Raw genomic sequence first — 20,618 nt, forward strand, 5'->3', positions numbered from 1 at the left:
ATCATATTTCTTCATACGTAGAGTTTATTTGAAGCAAAATCTGGCGAGTTTCTTTTGGTTCTAAGAAGTCAATACAGGAAAAATCAGAATAACTTAGGAAATCATATGAAAGTATCAATAAAGAGTTATGTGGTTCACTCATTATTTCCTTACAGAAAAAAATTTAACAATTTCCTGTGGGGTCCTTTTTAAAATTTAAACTGTTTGGCTGATACATATTAAAAAGACTAAGCTAAGAGCATGTAAAGTGCATTATACATGACTGAACTAATGTCATTTCTATATTTACTCTTCTTTGGATCTTCCATGAACTTGAGTCAATTTTTTTCTTCTAGAATCTTTTTTAAATCTTTTTTTTCTAATGTGCATTAAAAATAAATTGAATTCAGAAGAAGACAAGTATTTACCCAGAGTGCTTCATGTTTTGAGGCTTATCCATTCGCACTGCAAGCTTTATCTTCAGATCTTGATCGGGGCAGTTTTTGGAAACAGTCATTTTGTGCCACTCTGACTGCTTTGGGCTATTGGGAGTAGGATGGAGAACAACCTGTGAGCAGAAAAACCAACAATGTTAAAGAGAAGAATTATTCACTAAATGCATTTTAATGGAGAACAAAACCATCAGATAAACTACTTTCTTCCTCATAAGTCTGCCTGAAAAATCCTGTTTACATCAGCAAGGTTAGCTTTTTTTTTGGTGTTTTAATATACAGCCTGTTATTTTGAGATTAGTTTATATATTCTTTGGTTGCTCCACCTACTCTGTCATTGTTCACGGAGTCATGCAGAATTGAACTGTGTTATCATTTCCCATCTTGCAATCACTTAAGGAAAGACCACAGTAAAAGAATTTGCAGCAGGCCAGGTAAGCCAGTCCAGAAGTGATGGTGGACTGATGTGGCTGACATCAAACCAGCAACAAGATCCCACTGTGATTGCCTACAGTAAAACTCACATTTCCATGTGAGGTGCACTGTTGTTTCAAGTTTTCCCGAAGTTTTACCTAAAATGATTCAACCATTTTTATGTAACAGGTTGTCACGAAGCTGCCTGGATTTTTTGCTTACAGATAGGACTGGATGTAGCAGGCAACATTTCAGATAGGTCAGTGCTCTTGGTGACAGACCTCCTAAGAATTTGTCATCACCTTGTGAGTCTCTACAAACATCCTCCTCTGTGCAATGTTTCTTGGCTTACCTCCCATGACTGATTTCCATACAAGGTCTCCTCACTTCTTGACCTACTCATGCTTCTTGAAATGCACATAAAATACAAGCATTGCACTACCACAACTGATAAAAACTGTATCACATATTGTGATATGAGTCATTGCAGGACTCTCCACTTTTATTTTATGCAGAGGGAAAATGAGGGAGCAGTCTCCAGTTGGGGCATACCAGTGCAACATCAGGGATTTCAGTGGGGCAATGTAGATTAATACCAACAGAAGTGCTTGGCTAATCAAAGAAGCTTCCCTATTTCCTCCTGGGATATTCACATGGATCCTTTTGGGTGGCTTAGTCCTGTGATTGTAGGAGATTTATGCATATGCGTGGATAAAAGCACAGAGGAGCTACAGCGCTGTTTAAAATATCAGTCTCTCCCTCCTACCCCATTCCTCTTGCGACCATGTCACTCTTAGAGGTGACTTTTCTGAGTGAAGATTCAGTTAAGTCTCTGCTGTCTTGTAGTGAGGTGACTTTCCTTTAGATCCATTAACCCTTATAAAACAAAATTCTATTATAAATGGCTCTCTTCACCCTCATTATTTGCTCTGCTTTTGTCACTCACTCCTTAGCCATACTTAGTCTGTGCAGCTGTCAAAATCCAGCACAGCTTCTGAGCTTGTATTTCACCATCTACGACTTAACTGCTGAGTCAACAAGCTAGGGATTTTTCTACTAAAATATTCTTGACCCTTTGATGAATGATTTAAAAAACTGTTTTAGTGTCTCCTGCAAATCCTAAGGTTAACGCACCAGTAGAATTTCTGCATTACTTCATTCTGCATCGCTGTAATTCACAGCTCTTCCCCTCCTTGCTCTTGGTGGATGAAATCTTGGCACAGCTGAAATCCACGGGAGTTCTGCCATTGGCTTCAATAGGGTCAGGATGTATTCCCATGGCTTCAGCTGCCCATCCAGCAGTTTAGGGCTTGGGAGCTTTTTCCAGCTCTTCTTTCAATAAAAGTGGTGAAATGAGGAGTGCCGGCCAGTTGCCAACTTAACACTTGCAATAGAAAGTGTGCATTGTAAATGCCTGGCAGAGCACAAAGCTGCTTCTCAAAGGGCAGCTAAGCATGGGTGTTTTTGCGCTCAAAACTGCCCCTCGGAGACTTTGCTTCCCTCCTCTCTGTGTTCAGACAGGTCCGTGCCCATTCGAACAGCTAAATCGGGGGCTTAACACACTCCCAATTTCATTATTCCATTAAAAAAAGAAATCCTGATGCAGCCCGATCAGACACGCGTCATTGCGAGACCGCTCCAGGCGCAGCGAGTGTCCCTTTGAAGTTCGGCTGGCTCGGAGCACTGGTGGCCCTGGTCCAAAGGAAATCTCCGTCCTGCTCTCTGCACTTGCTGGTGCTGGCCCACATTCTTCGGATTTCAGAAGCTTAAAGCGGAGCGATGGCTTCCCGCTGGACTGGGAATTAAAGTGCATCGGCGGGGCTGGCTCATCAGCATTTCAGGGCAAGAGGGGTTGCTTTGGGGCCTGACATCTTTCTTAGAACAACATGCAAAGCTAATTGCTTTCCGAGACTAGCAAAGTCAGCACTGCTCAGCGCTGCCAGTGGAAACAAGACCTACAAAGCAAGTGGTTCTACATCAAGTGTAACCACTCAGGGAGAGAAAAAAGCCCTGAACAGCATTTGTGGATGACTTGGTGAAAAGCTCTGCTCAGCATGCTGCAGCGGATAAAAGGAGGAGACACAAGGTGTCGGGCTGTTTAAAGAATGTAGTTTTGAAAATAATCCCGAAAATATTATGATGCCGTGCAGCAAAGGAACTGTAGGCCTTCAGCTGGAGTACTGTGGTCTGTTTGGTTCTCTTGAATAGAGAGAAAGGATGTATAGAGAGGGAGGATGGAGTTCTGGATGTGGAAAGTCTGAGGAGGCCGTCACTCCCTTTGGAGAGAAGGGTGAAGAGAGGAAAGGAGGATAACTTTGCTTTTCTCTCTCCCAAGCGCCAGAACAAGGGATGTTTCATGAACATGAATATCCAGATATTTAAAGTGAACATTAACTACATAAGACCAAATCACCTGCAGAGCTTTCCACCATAAAGATATAAGCCAGATCAGCAACTTACTATGATCTGAAAGACGATTTGGCATTTGTATGAATAATAAGAATACAAAATTATGCTATTAAGGACAACCTGTTGTTTTATGGGAGACAGACTCCTGTGTGCAGCCTTTAACTACAAGGGGCTAGTAAGAAACATCCCAACAACAGATTAGATCATAATTTCTTGGATATACCACAAGATCAGAGGGTTTTTTGGCCTTGGCTGTAGACAAAACAGACAGCAAGTTGTGCTGTAGAGCTGGCCAGATAAAACACAGCTTGTGTCTGGAAATTATACAGCCCATGTGGAGCTGCTGCACAGGGATGTGCAAAGTCAGTATGTCAGGTGCAGCCTCACTTCCTGTGAACTGATTTTCACTTGGTCTCACTATGCTATGTAGAAGAATAGACCTGCTGTCGATTCCCTTGATAATTAAATATTTGCTCTTAATTTTGGGTGTTCCCCATCTTTCTTCTGTGCTTCCTAAAGCCTGCCATGACTTTCAGGTCAAACTGTGGGGTCCTTCAAAACTTTTGGCTCCCTGCTACACATCCAGTTTGAGGAGATGTCCCTTGGGCTTTTCTTCCTTGGATTTTAGCCTCTTGCAGTAAGTGCTGCAGCTAGTGCTTTCAAACACTGAAACCATGCACTGGCTCTTCAGTAGATATGAGAGTCTCTTGCCAAACTTAAACCTCCTTTTTTGCTTCCGTATAATCCCCTTTTCTCCCTCAGCAAAGTCCATTTCCGTAAGCGACTTCTAAAGCTTTCCGGACTGCCAGCATCACACACAGGATCCTCTGCCTTGCTTAGCGTGGGCACAGCCAGCTGAAATGCTGCCATTAGAAGCTAACAACAAAGCGTGTGAGATGCATTACTTCCCAGTAGAGTAGAGCTCACTTTCTTCCCTCCCAAAGCTTGGCAAAAGAAGCACAGTACGTTGTACTCTGAAAGTATTTCCATACGGGAGAGACTTCTCTAGAAAAGCAGAGCCAGGAAGAAATATTATTAAACTGAAAACCTCCTTACCCTCCCGAGCTCCTTGTCCTCCAGAGCCAGCACTCCGGTGCTCTCCGTGAACAGCTTCACCTTCACTGCTGGAAGCGCGTGCGTCGTCGTGAAGTCTCCTTGGGTGCCCCAGCTGTGGAAACAGGGACACAGACGTGTTCATCTCCGTGGGTAGGACAGCGGCCCTACTGCTTGGGCATGAGTGGTGAACGGAAACACCGTGCCTGGCACATGCTGAAGTGGCTGGGCTGAGCGGCGAGGGCATTATCTTCAGAAGGAAATGTGGGACAGATGTTTAGAAAAGCCAGGATGGTTCTTTGGGGAAACAAGAAGAGAGTATTTGGGACCAGCATGAAAACAAACTTATGAGAACTTATTTATTTAGCAAGTACAGTAAACCTCCTGCATTAACAGCCTTTATAGCTGTAACAGCATTTGAGATCTAGGACACCTGCATCTTGGACATCTGGAATCACTCAGGTAGCCCCTCCGAACCCCTGGCTCCTTATTTGGAGGCCTGGGGGGCAGATAAGCAACTTTTGTTGCTGTTTTTCTTCTGTTTTTTAATTCACCATGAGTTAGATTTCTGTGTTGATCCTAGAGACCCTGGAAGTTCATGACACTTCAAACTTCAAGCAAAGTGTTCAAACAAGCTTGAGGGATAATCATCACAAAGGTGCTTTTTACAAACGCAGAGAAACAAATAACATGCAGGGAGCAACACATCAGAGGGATGTGGCAGTATGTGATAAAACATACCTCAGAGTCAGGCGAGAGCTTAATCATGTCCTGCTAGTCCCTTATGAGTCACTCTTAGCAACTTTGTCATTTTACACAGTCCTCAACCTAGATGCTCTGCTAAAGAACAGCAGCTCCCATTGAAATGACTGAGAAAAACAAGTGGTCCAGAGCATGTATATTCCTCAGATATAAACACCAGTTCTTTTTTTTTTTGCATTTGGGAAGTTATTGGGAAAAATAATTTACTCTTTCTTGTGTACAGAGGACATGGGTTGGTACTCCGGTGTCTCCTGGACAAGTCTAGTCCAACAGAGCAGAGCTGATTAACCAGCTTGGTTTCGTTGCTGACTTTGCTCTCAAGTTTTCTCTCTCGGTGTCACTGTTCCACGCTTCATCTTTTATGTTGATGCATCAATCTGCCATCAGTGCCAGGGAGCAGAGGCTGGGCATAAATTATCTACAGCCTGACAAGGCCTGTCAGAAGCCCCCAAATTAAGTCTTTTTCATGTGACATCCCTCAGCTACCTAATAAATGTTTTACACAAGCGAACCTAGAAACAGCCTTATTTTCTAATTGCAGCTTCAGTGCAGACTATGTTTTCTCTCTTAAAAAAATTACATTATCACCAGGAGGGACAATGAGAATCTTGCTCCGGGGAAGGAGAAAAAAAGTAAGAAAATAACCAACCTTGCACTGTGTATTTTGACAGCATCTGCTTTATAAAACTCATATCTCTGTTTACTATTAAAAAGCTCTTATTTGCTGAAGCATTCCCAGACCATATGTTATCAACAAATGTTACTAACCAAATACAAACAGTAATTTTCATTAGGTTTCCTTCACGAGAACAACATTAACCACAAAGAGAATAAACGTTTCCAACGAAAGTAAACACACACAGCAAACTCCTGACAACACTGTGGTGTTTACATATTCATACCCCCAAAAGCCACGAAAAGATCCACCCCGGCAAAAAGAGACCCTCCGAAGTTGGGTTTTGTGCAGGCTGAAGCCTGTGATGATGTCACTAGTTGCCATAGCGATGCTCAACATAAGGCCATAACTCATGTCACCGCAACACCATTAGTATTCAATCTACATACGCAGCTTATCTGAGCTGTGTATTAAATTCTTGCTCATAAAACTAGCTCTGGACAGCAGTTAGGCATTAGCTTCTTTTGAGGGAATGACAACGCAATGGTTTCATTTGGGCAATTAATAATTAAACAAGTGTTCAGTGAAGGATTTATTTGCTGAAAATGTGCCTTGGGACCCATTTGGGACGGGTGAATTAGCCAGGCAGGCTCGGCCGCCCCCAGGTCGCAGAGCTCCCTCTTACACTTTCATGCAGTAACACATCTGCAAACCAGGACAAATAATGCCAGTGTGGCCAAAGGATACTCTCGTACGTCACTGAAAAGAAGGGAGCAAGCAGAAAATCCTGGCGATACATTCTCAGTTAGGACCACATTAATTGTCTGAACTGCACCCGAAACCCTCAGCCTAACATTTTTTATTGCCTCCTGTTTCTCAAAGCCTGGAGTTGGCCAAGAAAAAATGCCAAGCACAAGGACTTGGCTAAAATTATAGCCCCATTTACGGCATCTCTGCTGCCCCAGTAACATCACTAGAACCTACCAGTGTCTCTAAGGTTTTGACTTAGGCATCAAACTTAAGATGAGGAGCCAAGGGATAAAATACACAGTGTGACAAATGCTGGCTCTTATTTCACCTTTCACAAGCAAAATAAGTAGATCATCACTGCAGTCTTGGTACATAAGGTTTAAGAACAGGGATTCGCCCAGAGGTGTCAGACTAAAGCACTGATTTTTTTCTTAAATAAAATGTTAAATGACACAGATCCAGCAAATGAGACAGGATGATAAGGAAGGAAACTCAGCCAGGTCATCGACTCTCTTCCCATGCTCTGTTACAATGTGTGATTAAAATAATATTTGAGATAATAAAGTTTGAGCAAAATGGTGTAAGGATTCCTATCCTGATGGTACACATAAGTCACATAAAACCAGACAGCAGGATCCAGGAGTCCAGCTGTTTTTCTCTATGATAGCCCACTTATGTGGCCTAATCCGAGGCTTTCTCAGATGTCCTTGAGAGAAACTGAGTTAATCATTTCTATTCACCTCGAGTAAGTTCCTCTAACGGAAACATTAGCACCAATGACCTCACAAACAGCGAACATACATATTAATACCCGCATTCAGTCCTTTCATTCACGCTGTCGTCTCCAGCCAGTCTCCTTAGCCTTTGCCTAAATTAAAACAGCGAGCCTTCTCCCATCGTTGGGCTTGTAACTTCAGCTAGCTGCAACACTGAAGCCTGTGATTTCTATAAATAATGAACAAGAGCAACTGAATTACGTTGTCCTGCCATGAATCAGCCCCGCTAACCAGCTCGGCCTGTCAGGAGGGTAGCACGGGAGCAGCTGGAGAGTGATTTGCTTTACATGGGGTTGACATTTAAACATGATCTATGACGAGTTTTCATTGGCTTCAAAACTGCTAGAGGACACCTTCTCTGTCACTCTTGCTGATATATTTATTGAAAGACAGTTGAAGAAGAAACGTGAAAAAGGCAGAAAATCAAAGCAAAAATTTGTGTTAGAGGAGAGCTACACTGCCCCCTCAGTGGGTTAACTCCTCATTTATGCACAACCCTGGGACATGGCATCTCACTGTATAACACCACAAAACACTCACTGAAAGACAGACCTTGTCCTTGCAAGCTTTAAATATAAGTAAAAAGTCTTACAGAGTAAAGAGCCCTGTACATTGGCCAGACTTGCATTACATACTGTACTACCTGCTCCACATCACTCTCATAGATTGCGGCCGTCTCCTGCCTCCCTGCACAGCTCCAGCTGTGGAGATGACCTCCAAAGGACTCTCGCCTCTCCCGGTGAAGATGGTTTCCCCTTTCCTGGCAGAGGGCACTACATTAGCGTGCCTGCATATCCCATTTGTGGCTTGGGATATACAGAACGAGGAAAGTTCAGCAAGAGCGTGGTACAGGCAATGCTCATGGCATATAGTGTATGTTTTCTGAGGAAACGTGCAGGAAAAATCAATTTTTCCTGGGTCTTCTCCTTGCCTGGATGTGATGATTTTGGTTTCTCCACTCACTGCAGCCAACTAGACATGGTGCCTGCAGGACCCTGTCCTGAGGATGGTGGAGTCTGATTATGCTTCGTCATTGGCAGTCCAAAGTTTTGCACTCTGTTACAGAAGTTCTAAAATCCTGCCTAACAAATGATCATTTTTTGTCTTGAGCCTCACGTATCAAAAGCGATCTTTTCAGGGAGCAGCTTTATGTTGGGCCATAAATCATTCACAACTGAAGCCTGAGCACTGGGAAAAGCAAAGTTACAGAGCAAGCACTGCAGGAACTGAGTTACCCTTCCTTAATGCAGGTGATAGAGTAGGATGTTATTGTAAACATTTCTTAAAAGTATTTGTCATTTTTCCAGTAAGGAAGAAAATGAGTACTTCTGTTTAACAGTTCAACAGTATGGTAACAGGAGCATAGCAAAACCTTTTTGTTATCTTCTTTAATGCTTTGTATATTCCGGTTATTTGAAAGCATTAAATATAGGTTGATGACCTAGGCTATACTTACAGGTGATCTTTCTGAACTTCCTTGTCCACACCGTGAGGAAGCAGTTTGTTATAATACAGTGAGCATGGATTTACTCACTGGAGGAGGAAAACAAACATGAAATTAATCACATTAAGATGAAAATGCCAATTTCATTTTTGAAAGTGGGTTTTTGCAAATCTCTAGGACTGACATAAATCTTGCAACATCTCCCATGTCCTGACCCTTTCACCAGCAGTTGCTGGGTGAGCAGACAGCTTGCTCTGTGGGAGGAGTGTTAGTGAGGTGACAAACTGGCACTAGGGACAGTAGGTGACAGTAGGGACGTGCCTGGATACATGGTAGTGGAAGGCACTCAGACCTTCCACAGGTGGGTCAGAGGAGTGATAAAAATAAGCAGGACATTCCAAGGCCTTTAGAATAAGATGTCTTTTTGCAGCTCCCAAGGGTAATGGGCAACAGATAGTAGATTTTAGCTTTTGGGGGATTAAAAAAAACAACAACAAAGGTAATAGAAGAATTTAGGATATTTTTAGGCACTGCAAGAAAACACACAGGCCCTGGGTCTGCAGTGTCTCCACAGGTTTGTTCCAGATGTGCTGACAGTGCACCCCAGCGGAGCACAGCTCCACGCACAGCTCACGTGCTGTGGGAGAACCCCTAAAACCCTGGCTGGTTTACATGGGATACTGACAAAAAGGTAAGTATATAGCTAAGAGTGGTCTGCGTCATTTTGCAGCAGGACTACAGAGTTCACTTTAGGTTAGGTGAATTCTTCTAAGAATCCTACCCTAAAATTGCCCCATCCTTCCTCTGCTAAGGAGGGGTGCCAGAGGTAACTGCTGTAAATATGCAAAAAAAATCCTTTTTGCTGATCAAACAGGCTTTTAGTCCCCTTCCCGTAGAGCAGGCTGAGTTGAAGGGGGAGCCCTTCAAACGAATCTGAGTCCTTCTAGACTTCTCTGTAGTCTTCCGAGCGATGACAAACCCTGATTCTGCTGATGTAGCTGCTGTGCAAGTAACAGACGTATCAGCATCCTCCCAAACGCAGGAGCCCTGCTGTGGCAGAAGTGGCTTTCCCTGCTTTCCCTCTGGAGTATGTACAGCTCAATAGAGATCACATCTCTGTGTGGAGCATTGAAATCTACTGTGATGGGACAACCTGATGGTTCTCAGAGTGTATCCATAATTTTTCCATACATATTAATTCCTTCCAGATGAGCATACATAACACTCCTTCCGCTAAAAAAAAAGCATCATCAGTAATTCCTCTGCTTAGGAAAAGGGTGCTTATTTGCCCCAAATCCCCACTGCAGAAGGAGCTACGGCATTACACAAAAGACAGAGACAACAGGCCCCTAAAGACTGGGTCTCTCCTAACAGCAGCTAAGAATTTTGTCAAATTTCCATCATTTTACACACTGTCCAGTTTCTTCTTCCCCAGCTCCCAGACACGATGCACATGTCACGCACAGAGACACTGTCTTGTTTAACATCCTGCAGCCAGCAGCACCAGGCAGCTGATAAAAGGGATCATCTCTCCCTCCGGGCTTTGCAACTCCTACCTCCGCAGGCCGGCTACGGCATCGCTCCCGCTGTCCGACGAGACAGCAGGAGCCTAAGGAGGCACCGCATCCGTGTCCTCAGCGTGCAGAAGGAATCGGATAGAGCCGGCAGAGGCTGCAGCAAAGCAAAGCCAGTGACCCCCTGCTGCGGGTGGCTCCCATCACGTCCCCTGGGCCACGTCCCTGCGCTGGCACCGTGTCACACGACTGCCAAGGCTCCTCGGCCAAGGGGAGCTGCTGCGGATGTCGGCGCCGCCTGAGGGATGATCTTTGCCACGCGGAAAACACACAGGCTGACTGCAGCATAAAGGGCTTTCTCAGCATCGGTGCTGTGCAGCGTTATGTGGAAGTTGCAAAAATGGGCAGAAGGTGGATTTAAACACATAATAGCTATTTACGGCCACGAGATGGCATTCCTGCCCCAGAGATGTCCCTGTGCCATGCCTACACCTAGCAGCCTTCCCCTGCGTGCCCAGGACTGCGCAGTATCCCCAGGCTACCCCCATGCCAGCCTTGCTGCAAAAAACGTGTCTGGCTTGGGCGTGAATTTATGGCAATGCTATTCACCACATTCTGCAAGGTACTTAGGGGAAAAATAAGCAGAAAAACTACTTCTCAAATGCCCTGTGTTCTTGCTTAATACTATGGTATTACTATTAGAGGAAAAAGGCTGAGCAGGAGGAAACAGAAACATATGCCCAGCAACCTTTTACTAGGAGGTCTGAAGAGCAAAAATAATTGTTTTTGGAAGGGTTACCTACTGTATGTGTTTTACAAGACTTTAGCAGTGTATCTGCTCTGGATACAGCAAGTCAAATTTTCATTCATGAAATTGGTCTGTGCACATTTACTAGGTGCAGGTGTTACCCTTTCCTCTCTAAGGCCACTGCAACTCCACACACAGTAATCAATGTTTCCTTTTGCAAAATCAGTGCAAAGACACACCACTAAGCAACAGATCCAATCATTTTAAAGAACAATTACCTAATTCAGCAATGGGTAATCATACTCTCATACCACCCTGAAAGAAAGCAAAATGCGTAGGGGAATCTGTTATTCCCAGGTAGATGTGGCATGGTGACAATTTGGACTTCTAAGGCCACATGCTGCCAGCTTTACAGACACTTGGTGTCTCCCAAGCACAGTACATGAAGCAGGAGAGAAGAATCCTCTGCCTGAAAGCACAGGTTAGTGTTTCTATCCCAACACAGACCAGTCCCTCCCATACAACATTCACTAGAGAAGAGCTGGGAAATACGTCCTAAATGTAAACCTAGTAGAAAGCAGCGTAAGGCACCCTTCCAAATCAGAGTGAATTAATAGCTGGGACTGTTTTCTGTTTTTCTGTCACCACCTACATGATGCTTCCCATATTTTTCTGTGTCAGGACACAGGACAGGAAGTTCAGGAGCATCCATACATTAGGAATTGGATTTGGATTTTGCTTAACATTTGACAGCTAGGAGCTATGTCTGAGTCAGCCACCCAGCCACTTCTGGATCACTGGGCATAGGTGGGCACTTCCAGGAGATGCTGCTCATCCATGTGTCCTGGCTGTGTCACATGGGAATCGGGTGAATTGTCCTTGGGAGGTTGGCCCATTTCTCTGCACTGACTGTAGAGGAAGCTTGGATAATTGGCCTGTACTTAAAGAGCTAATTTCTAGCAAATGCTGCTGGAAACATCTTATTTAGCAGCATACAAGCATTTCCTCTGCTGTGAAATAGAAACACTGCACTATTTTAAGACAGAAAACCCAAAGGGAGAAATGAGCCTGAGCTAGGCAAGAATGCACAGACACTACCAACAGCTACAGCAAATATACTAACACCGTGTTCTTCCCTTCTGTGTGAGACCCAGCCCCAGGACAAGCAGTTTGCTTTTTTTTTGGCCTGACAAAGATTGCAAGTCTCAGCAACTTGCAGGACTTGTGGGAGTTTCTCCTCCCAAAGACTCCTCCAGTAACCACCGTTAAGTGCCTGGTGAGGCCTGTTCCCACAGTCCTGAGGGATCCCATGGCTGCCAGGCAGCCAAGACACTTCCATGCATTGCATCCTACCTCTCATTCAATCTTACCTTCTGAAACACCTTGGAGATGCTCTGGATTCAAAACAACACTGAAACACCTTTCTGGACTCCAGTCGAGTTTTGCAAGCATGGGCCCCTCTCTCCCAAAGGGTCTTGCACTGTTTGCCAATGCAGAAAAGGTCTAGCTCACTCAAAGAGCTTTCAGACATAGTGTCCATCATCAACATCAAAGGGAAATGGATTTCCCTGCCTTCATGTTACATAAAAAACTGAAATACCAAGAAATCAGTGTCAGGGTCATCTGCTCCATTTAACTGTCCCTGAAATCCAGAGCACTGTTCATGCAGGAGTATGCACTGTAGCAATTTTTAAAAACATTTACAACTGTCGTAAAGCCTCTTCAAATAATAATGTGCCCTACTTGTACAAAGCACTTAATTAATAAACCAACAACTGGGCACACGTTCACACACGCCTAAGCCCATGCCTTTCACTAGGCAAGTGATGTGCAGAGCGTGGACCCAGGAATGGTCTATAAGAAGACTAAGTGTAAACCAGTACTTTTTTTTCTGTATTTAGCAAGTATTTCAAATTACTGGATCCCAGTCAAACTTCAATGTCCTTTCGTCTTCAGTATCCTGTCTTAAGGTTGCACAGATAGGAGCGATGCAGCAGATGGGTATAGATGAAAATTGCCTTGGGCATCATCACACCTTCTGGAATACTTAAATTTGGATGTACATGTTATCACAGGAACAAATAATTCCGAAATGCAGGGGAACACTGAAGAAATTAGACAGCTGGCCAAAAGAGAGGCAGTACTTTCTGTGACGGAAAAGGTGCATGAGCTCAAACTTTACAAGACACCAGAGAACCCATGTAGGGCTATGTATATTCTAAAGGTCAAGGAAAACACAGCCAGAGGTTGCTCTTACTTGATTCAAGAGAACCCAATTACAAGATGTAAGTCTATAGAAACAAGACTTCATTATTATTCAATAGCCTCTTGTGTAACAGTCATTTATAGCACAGGAGGGCAGTGCCCACAGCAGTTTGCTTTGCAGATAAGAGTCCTGGAAGAGGTGTGTTTTATGGGCAGAGGGTTGGTGTATGAACAGCCTTCCTTGCTGCTCCCCCAAAACAAAGAAACAAAAAATCAACAAACTTAAAGCAAGACACCAGAATCAACTGTCCGCCTCCCACTGATTCAGCGGGCTCCTGGTCACACTGTAGAAAATCATGGAGACGTGGGGAAGAACAGGATCTTGGACACTGTTCATGTGATGACAAATATTTCCTCACTCTTCCCCCTCAAAAAAAAAGAAAATCTCTGTGGAGGAAGAAAGTATTTGGAAAGGAGAACTGATTACCGACACAGGATCACATCAGGGAGAAGAAAAACAGCCCAAACCTGAGCAGACCGCTCGGCAAGTCAGTATCAGGAAGGATGTGTGGGACACTGCCTGGAGGTGGAGCGTTTATCCTGAAGAAAAATTAAACTGCTTAATCTGAAACCATTTTTGTCCCCCTGAGGGACGCCCAGAGATAGCGTGCTGAGCTGCACACACACTGCTGGCTCGTCAGGGGCTGCGGACCTGCAACGGAAAAGGAACGTCGGAGCTAAGGGGAAAAAGCAGCTTCTCCTGGAGGAAACTCATGCAACAGAGCTGCTTTTGACAGAAATAATTCTACTTCCCAGGAATAACAGCTAGATAAAACCACGGGGGGAATTAGGTGTTTTGGCTGTGAACTCTGCTACCTTGGTGGTAACTGGATGCTGTATGCGACCCGCACAACTCTTCCCATTCAATATTAACTGTTTAATCATTTTTTTCAGACTGAAATCATGAACAATGGCAACAAATGCGAAGTTTTCAAGTGCAAAGAGCAGAAGTGTGCCCAGCCCTACGTAGGTCACAGGGAAGGAGAACCACTACTGTTTTGATATTAAAAACATGCAGATCAGCGATAAGGAAGTGCAAGAAGTTGTTCTGATTTGCTAATTAAAAGGCCACTGCACTACCTGAGTGAATCACACGCATGTATCTGCACAGTAATCTTCAGTTGCATTTTTTGCTGTGTTTAATGACTTGCCCGCAGCTTTCATTTTCAAAAATGAGAATGTCATAAATCTCAGAAGCTTTCTGGAAATGCTACTATGTGCTCAAAAGGGTATTAGAAGAGCAGGTCAAACAGAACTAAGAGGAAAACTCTTCAAGAGCAAAGCCATGGTGTCTCCTTGGAAAACTTGTTCCCAGAAGTCCTAAATAACTGCAAGTAAAGAAAGAAATCTTCATGGCACTTGCGTGGGGGCCTTAGACATCACTGTGTATCCTTCAGCCCAAGAGAGAGAACTGGAAGCAGCTCCCCTGAAGTTTCTGTTCCTGCCACTGCTGTTCGTCAGCCCAGCAGAATCATCACTCAGAGACGACAGCGTCCCATGTTAGCTGTAGCCAGGGCTGCACCACCTGGCTTTGCTTGTTCACAAGGTTCCTGGAGGTTTCCTAAAGAAACAGGGCTGCAAACACCTGCACAGCTGTGAAATGAAAGCCTGTAACTTGAAAGGCAAGTCAGTCAGTCTGTGTAACGAAGGCAGCTCGCATTTAAAGCTGAAATAAGCTTTAAGGGGGAGAGGAAATGAAAAAAATAAAGCCTCCTCCTCCTGAAATTTCCTGTTGCTTTGTTTTTATCCAGTATCATGAATTCTGCTTACACAGGGCTAAGAATGCAAATCTCAATGTGAATGACTGCTTAACGCAGGCTGGCCACATGCAGATTGTGTGCCCAGGCTTTGGTTCTGGAGAAAAGCTCCGTGACACAGGGAGAGCTTTGACCGCAGCGCGAATCGGAGGCTGCCGACTCCTGCGCCTGCAGGAGCCCTGGGGACCGTCCAGGTGGTTGGGACAGGAAAAGCGAGAGCTGCGGCCAGTGACTGACCGGGGGACTTTGCTTGGCCACGTGTCTGGCAGCTTCCTACCACACCGGGTACCAGGAAGTTGCCCTGAAGGATACTCGGTGTGAGTTGTGGGCCAAGCTCTAACGGTGCTAGCATTAGTATAAACCCTGTCAGTGCTGGGGAGTTCATTTTTTTTCTTACAGTATATGGAGTATTTATAATTTATACCTGTGATTTAATCCTGAAAGGATCTGTTCCTGTTTTACCACAGGGAAGTGTTCACAGCATCCCCTAACTAACTGTAGCAGCAAAACACTGACGGCAACGAAATGCTCTTATCACGCTCCCACTCTGCATAGAGCCACTGAGCATCGTTCCCAAAACCAATGCCTGAGGCAGGGGATTCCTCAATGAAAAGAACAGATTTTCCACCGCTGCAAAGAGGCCAGGCTGGAGGGGATGCCTGCTTTCCAAACTCCCTTCCTGGAGAGCAGGGCGCTTCATTGCCCACTTTGCTGCCCAAATTCCATCTCCTGCAAGGTGATCTGCAATGAATGGAATGAGGAAAGGATGCTGTGGAGTGTCTGCTCCCTTCACGGTCAGGCAGCGGGCACTGTCGGCTGCTGCACAGCAATTTGCAGCTAAGACCCTAGAAGAGTGATAAGCTTAGAGAGACGGTTTGCTGCAGGGATCCTAACAAGGGCAGACTGTCACAGCAGAGATAAGCAGCACAGGTAGCAGAGCGTCTTGAAAGCAAATCAGACAGCAGCATCAGGAACGAGCACAAAGACAACATGGGCACCCTCTTCTCCTACAGCAGTGGCTTAGGAGGGGGCAGAGGTTGGACAGTCTACCAAGAATACTGCTTGCTCAAGAGTGAATTTCTCAAAGGAACATGAGGTCCAAGTTCTCATCCGTGATTAACAACATAGGGCTCTCATGGAGTCAGACAAGAGACCCGTTGAGGATCCTCTCCCCAGCACTGACTCACAGTGGATGCTTAAGAAAAATGCATGAAAAAATAGACAGTAAAGACAAATCTGTTTTTTTTCTTCAAAATATAAAAAAGAAACTATGGAAAAGAAAAAAAAAATCTTGCTTATTTAGTGAAATAACCAACCAGTTCCCAGCTGACTTTGTGCAACAGTCAAGTGGGGACCGTGGTAGAAAAAAATCCTCTCCCCCAGTTAACTCCCTGCAGCTCCCCCACGTACACACTCCTTTATTAACCAGCTGGTTAATAAAGCGCCTGCAAAGCCATGCACCATGCACCATGTGCAGCAAACAAACACACGGGTTTGCAGCCAGGCCTCCTGGGCACACATGGGGCACAGATTATCCGTGCTGGAGCTCCACGCTCATCTCTCACACTCTGGATTCCTGCAAGACCTTGCACTAAGAAGGGTCCTGAAGAGGTCCGTCTGCAAGGGGAAGATTTAACCTCAATTGAACCATTCCACCTCAGTCCCTTGCTGGTGGTGCCAGAATGCACAGACAGGTTGACCAGCTTCTCCCCACAAACACTTAGTTATTACCTGTAACCTGAATGGTTCAAAAAACTTCAGTGCACAGACATCTGATTTACACCTCTGTAAGCAAGGGGCGAATGAGACTATCTCCATATCCTAGACCTCCAAGGTAAACAAGACATTGCAGTTGCTAAAATAGCTGAATGCCACCACAGTAGAGGGATTTAATTTACTCCTTGAGAGACATGGGAAGAATTTGGATGTACAAGCTCAGATCCCTGTCCCTTTGCTGCAGCACAGCAAGTCACAGCTATAACACCATTACTCAGTTACAAGTGGAGTCACACAAGAAATGAACCCGAGACTTAGGTCTGAAATGAAAAGATGCAACGAGGCGATGAGTCAAAGCACTGGGGGTAGTGAAGTACGTCCGGATGAATATACAACATTTATTTACAAGGCACCGCGGACCTTGTTGCTGTTTTGGTCTCTTTGTTTTCTTTTGTTCTGCTCACATCAGAGAAATGAGACACTCTAAACAGATGAATCACTGGCACAGCCTGGTACTGCTACAAGTATAGGTCAATGTTTAAATACACCCAGCAGCCTCTTTAGAGGCTGTAGGACAGGTTGTTGTGCCTGGACCTTATCTCCTGTTCCCAGGCCCCTTAGCAACCTTGTTCTCAACCTCAGTAACAGCAGCATTAGAGACACAAGTCCTTGGAAGAGAAACCTCAGGGACTTGCAGAAGCCTTTTCATCCTCTTTAATTTACAAACGAAGTGGACACCAGGACAACTTGCATGGAGAAGGAGAGATTTAAAAACCTCTGAGACCTGCAAGGGTGCAGTTTCCGTGCAGAGAGCAGTAAATCCTGGTTGGACTGGGATTGGGGATGTACTGCAGAGGCACTTGTGATTTAGGACATAACAGAAAGGCTTCCGCTTACACAACTTTTTTTAAAGCACAACTAGTAACACACTGCAAGCCTGATCTGATACGTGCCCTTGCTATTTCAGGTCTGGCCTTTGCTAAAACTGTGCCATCCTGTATCGAGACGGATAATCCTTACATGAAGAGATTGTGCTTAAAATATCAGGAATCCAATATAGGGTCTCAGAACGAATTTAAAAAAAAAAAAAAAAAAAAAAAAAAAAAAAGATGAACATTTACTGCCATCCCCAGAGCCAAATGCCTCACAACTAATCTCATTGTTTGGTAAACTTAAGCACTAACCCCAGCTGCTATTCTGCCTCTTTCAAGATCTGCAAACAGGATTTAAATTTCAAAGTCACTAAGATGCTTTCAACATCATCTTCTCAAAAGCTGCTGCTTTCCATACCAGGGGAGACAAAAAGCAAACCTCTCCCAGCAGGAAACAGCGGAAGAGCTAGCCGAGTGCTTCGGGAAGTCCTTCCCTACGAACTTTGTTGGGAGACTGTCTTTTCCCATTAGGTGTGCGCGTGTCACTCGGAGCAGCGGAGCCGCATCGGCCCCTCAGGCACGGCAGCGACCCAAGCAAACAGCAGCCTCATCCGTGGGTGGCCTGTGTGTGTTTAGCTGAGGGCTGGCATTTCAAGGACATGTGAGAACACAGCAAACAACTCCACGAGGCACTCAGGTAAAAACAAGACGCCTTAAATGGTTGTATGGGCTTGCAACACACTCCTATCCTTCTCCCAAGGGTACAGGGCTGTCACAAAAAGTGAAGTTTTCCACTGAAGTTTCTCACTGTTCAAATGTAGGTTTTTTTTTCTTGATGACAAGTTGCTAAGTGTTTGTCAAATTAAGTTCTCTCAGTCCATTTAGCTCCCAGAATGATGGCAAAAATGAATTTTGAGCAGTTTGAAGAGTCCTGGTTTAGTCTGGCTTCAAGCCATGTATTAAGCAACAGGGCAAACATCTGTCATATGTGGTTGGCTCTCTCTCTCACACTCTTCTTAAGGGGAGAATGTAAAAGCAGGGAATTTTAGCAAGGGTTCAGTTTTCCCTGTCTGGGCTGTGGTATCTGTGTGAGGAAGTTAGAAGAACTTCTAACATGGAAAAAAAAAAAAAGAGGGTAGGATTTCTGTTTGCTGTGGTTGGTTATTCTACATTTTTGGCTTGGCTTGGCTTCGGTTTTGAGAGTAAAAAGTGCCTGGACCCTCAAGGAGTGGAAATGTCAAACCTTCTCCTCTCCTAAGGCATTTACACAGGTATTAGCCTAAGTAGTGGAGCAAATGAGAACACTTTAAGCTTGGCTTGCCCCTCTATAGGAAACCAGTGCAAAGAGAGGATAAGCGTGATGGACTTGTACAGCTCATATCACGCCACAGCATTCAGTGTTGGCTGCATTCTCCTAAGGGCTGATGGCTGCATGCCCAGACACTGTACATCTCATTACGATAAAAAAGACCCATTCAACTAAAGAGCTCACTCCTCCATCCCTTATTTTCTCCAAATAACACTTGTATAAATGGTCATATCGCTGACAGCAAGTATGCTTGCATAAGAAAGGACAGTTCCTTTGAGCAAAAGTTGAAGGAACAGACTTGAAGCAAATCAAGCACATGTAACACAGTAGAAGGGCTCTTTTCAATACAGGTAATAGTAATTTCTCCTAAATAGAGCCCAACTTCCTTCACTGAAGCAGCAAAAAAATACCTAAAATAGGACAACCGCGGATTCTTATGGAAATTTTCTTCCAAGTACAGCTCTTCTATTTCCTTCTCTGAAGCAGATTTCAAAACGTTTTTGAAAAGTAAGCCAGGCTGCAGCACTTCCCCTGATTGGAAATATTGTTTTAAAATAGCTTACTGCAGATTCCTATTCTTCTGGTGCAGCGCAGGGTGCAAGGCATCAGCACTTTCTGCGCCTCCATAAGACGACGAACGCTGATGAAAGGCAGCCTGTGCCCAGCACTGTAATTCTGCAGACGCTTCCACACAAGCTCAGGAGCCTGGAAATGTGGCTGGATTAAGGGGAAGGGCAGCTGCTGGAGTGGCTGGGTTTGAAGGGGCACTCGCAGGAGCAAGACGGAGCCAAGGAAGGTATCAACAAGAGGACTCCAGTCTCTGCCATTCCACTGCAAGCTGTTCAGATGCTAATGCATTTCAGGGGCTTGCAGTAATGTATATATCTCTGGCTTTCGCATCAATATTAGAAACCTTCCATTTGAAAAGATGGCTAATTTATTCCAGTTGCAATGTAGACATTTCAGCAATGTCCTCTAGGCCACGGCACCAGCTATCTGCATGCTTTAATGGAAAATCTTTACAGCAAAGTACAGGAGATTCCAGTCCCTATAGCTTTCACTGATAGTGCCTCAGGTTTAACTATTATTTAAGACCTTATAAATAACATTTTGCTCTATGTAGTCTTGTTCTCCAAGCAGCATCAGCTGAAACCTTCTCAAGGACATTGGTCTTGAGCTGTCTGCCTGCAATGTTTTTGCACTCACACATTACAGAATCTGTAATTATAAATTCCTGCTTGGTTCCCAGATTCCTTTTCATGAGGCTGGGGAGCTTTTGGTGAAACACCCTCAAGTGATGGTTTTTCTGGGAAAAAGCGGGGCCAGGACATGGAGAGCTGTCTCAACAGCAGCCCTTCCAGCATAGCTTAGCATCTTTGAGAGGTTTCACTTGACCTTGGAAAAGTGATGCTGTAAACATGCTTACTGAGAATTTAAAGTGAAATCTCCACAAGGAACCATGGGAAAACAGTCTCAAACCCATACGAATAGTGCTTCAAGTTACTAATATCACCAGTGAGGGGTGAGAGCCCCTCTACCAAACTCAGCTATTAATCATTTTCTCTTTTCAAATTAACAAAGAATACATACTGCCAGGAGGCTAACAACCACCCTCAGGGGGAGAGGGAAAGCAAAGCATGGGGTTGATGCCAGGCATCTGAGGCCCAGGTCAAAGATGACAGAACAGGACACTGCCCTTGAACTGAATACAGGCAGTGTGACCTGAGCTATAGCTTCAACTGAGTGATCTGAAGCTTTCCTGCCGTCCTCTCTCCCACATCT

The 20,618-nt window shown here is 44.6% G+C and overlaps 1 protein-coding gene across 10 annotated transcripts in view; it reads right to left on the bottom strand.

The window, feature by feature from the left end:
- CADPS (calcium dependent secretion activator) overlaps positions 1-20,618 on the bottom strand; it is a 198,121-nt gene that overhangs the window by 101,845 nt on the left and 75,658 nt on the right. For all 10 annotated transcript variants that reach the window (XM_088528269.1, XM_088528265.1, XM_088528268.1 and 7 more), the window contains exons 7-8: positions 4,311-4,422; positions 408-547 (exon numbers count right to left, since the gene is read on the bottom strand). In XM_088528269.1, coding sequence (XP_088384395.1) covers positions 408-547; positions 4,311-4,422 — 252 coding nt within the window. The remainder of the gene's footprint in view (positions 1-407; positions 548-4,310; positions 4,423-20,618) is intronic.

Source organism: Tinamus guttatus, unplaced genomic scaffold (genome assembly GCF_059628265.1).
Source record: "Tinamus guttatus ecotype Peru unplaced genomic scaffold, ASM5962826v1 Tinamus_guttatus_pri_ptg000307l, whole genome shotgun sequence".
Taxonomy (NCBI): Eukaryota; Metazoa; Chordata; class Aves; order Tinamiformes; family Tinamidae; genus Tinamus; species Tinamus guttatus.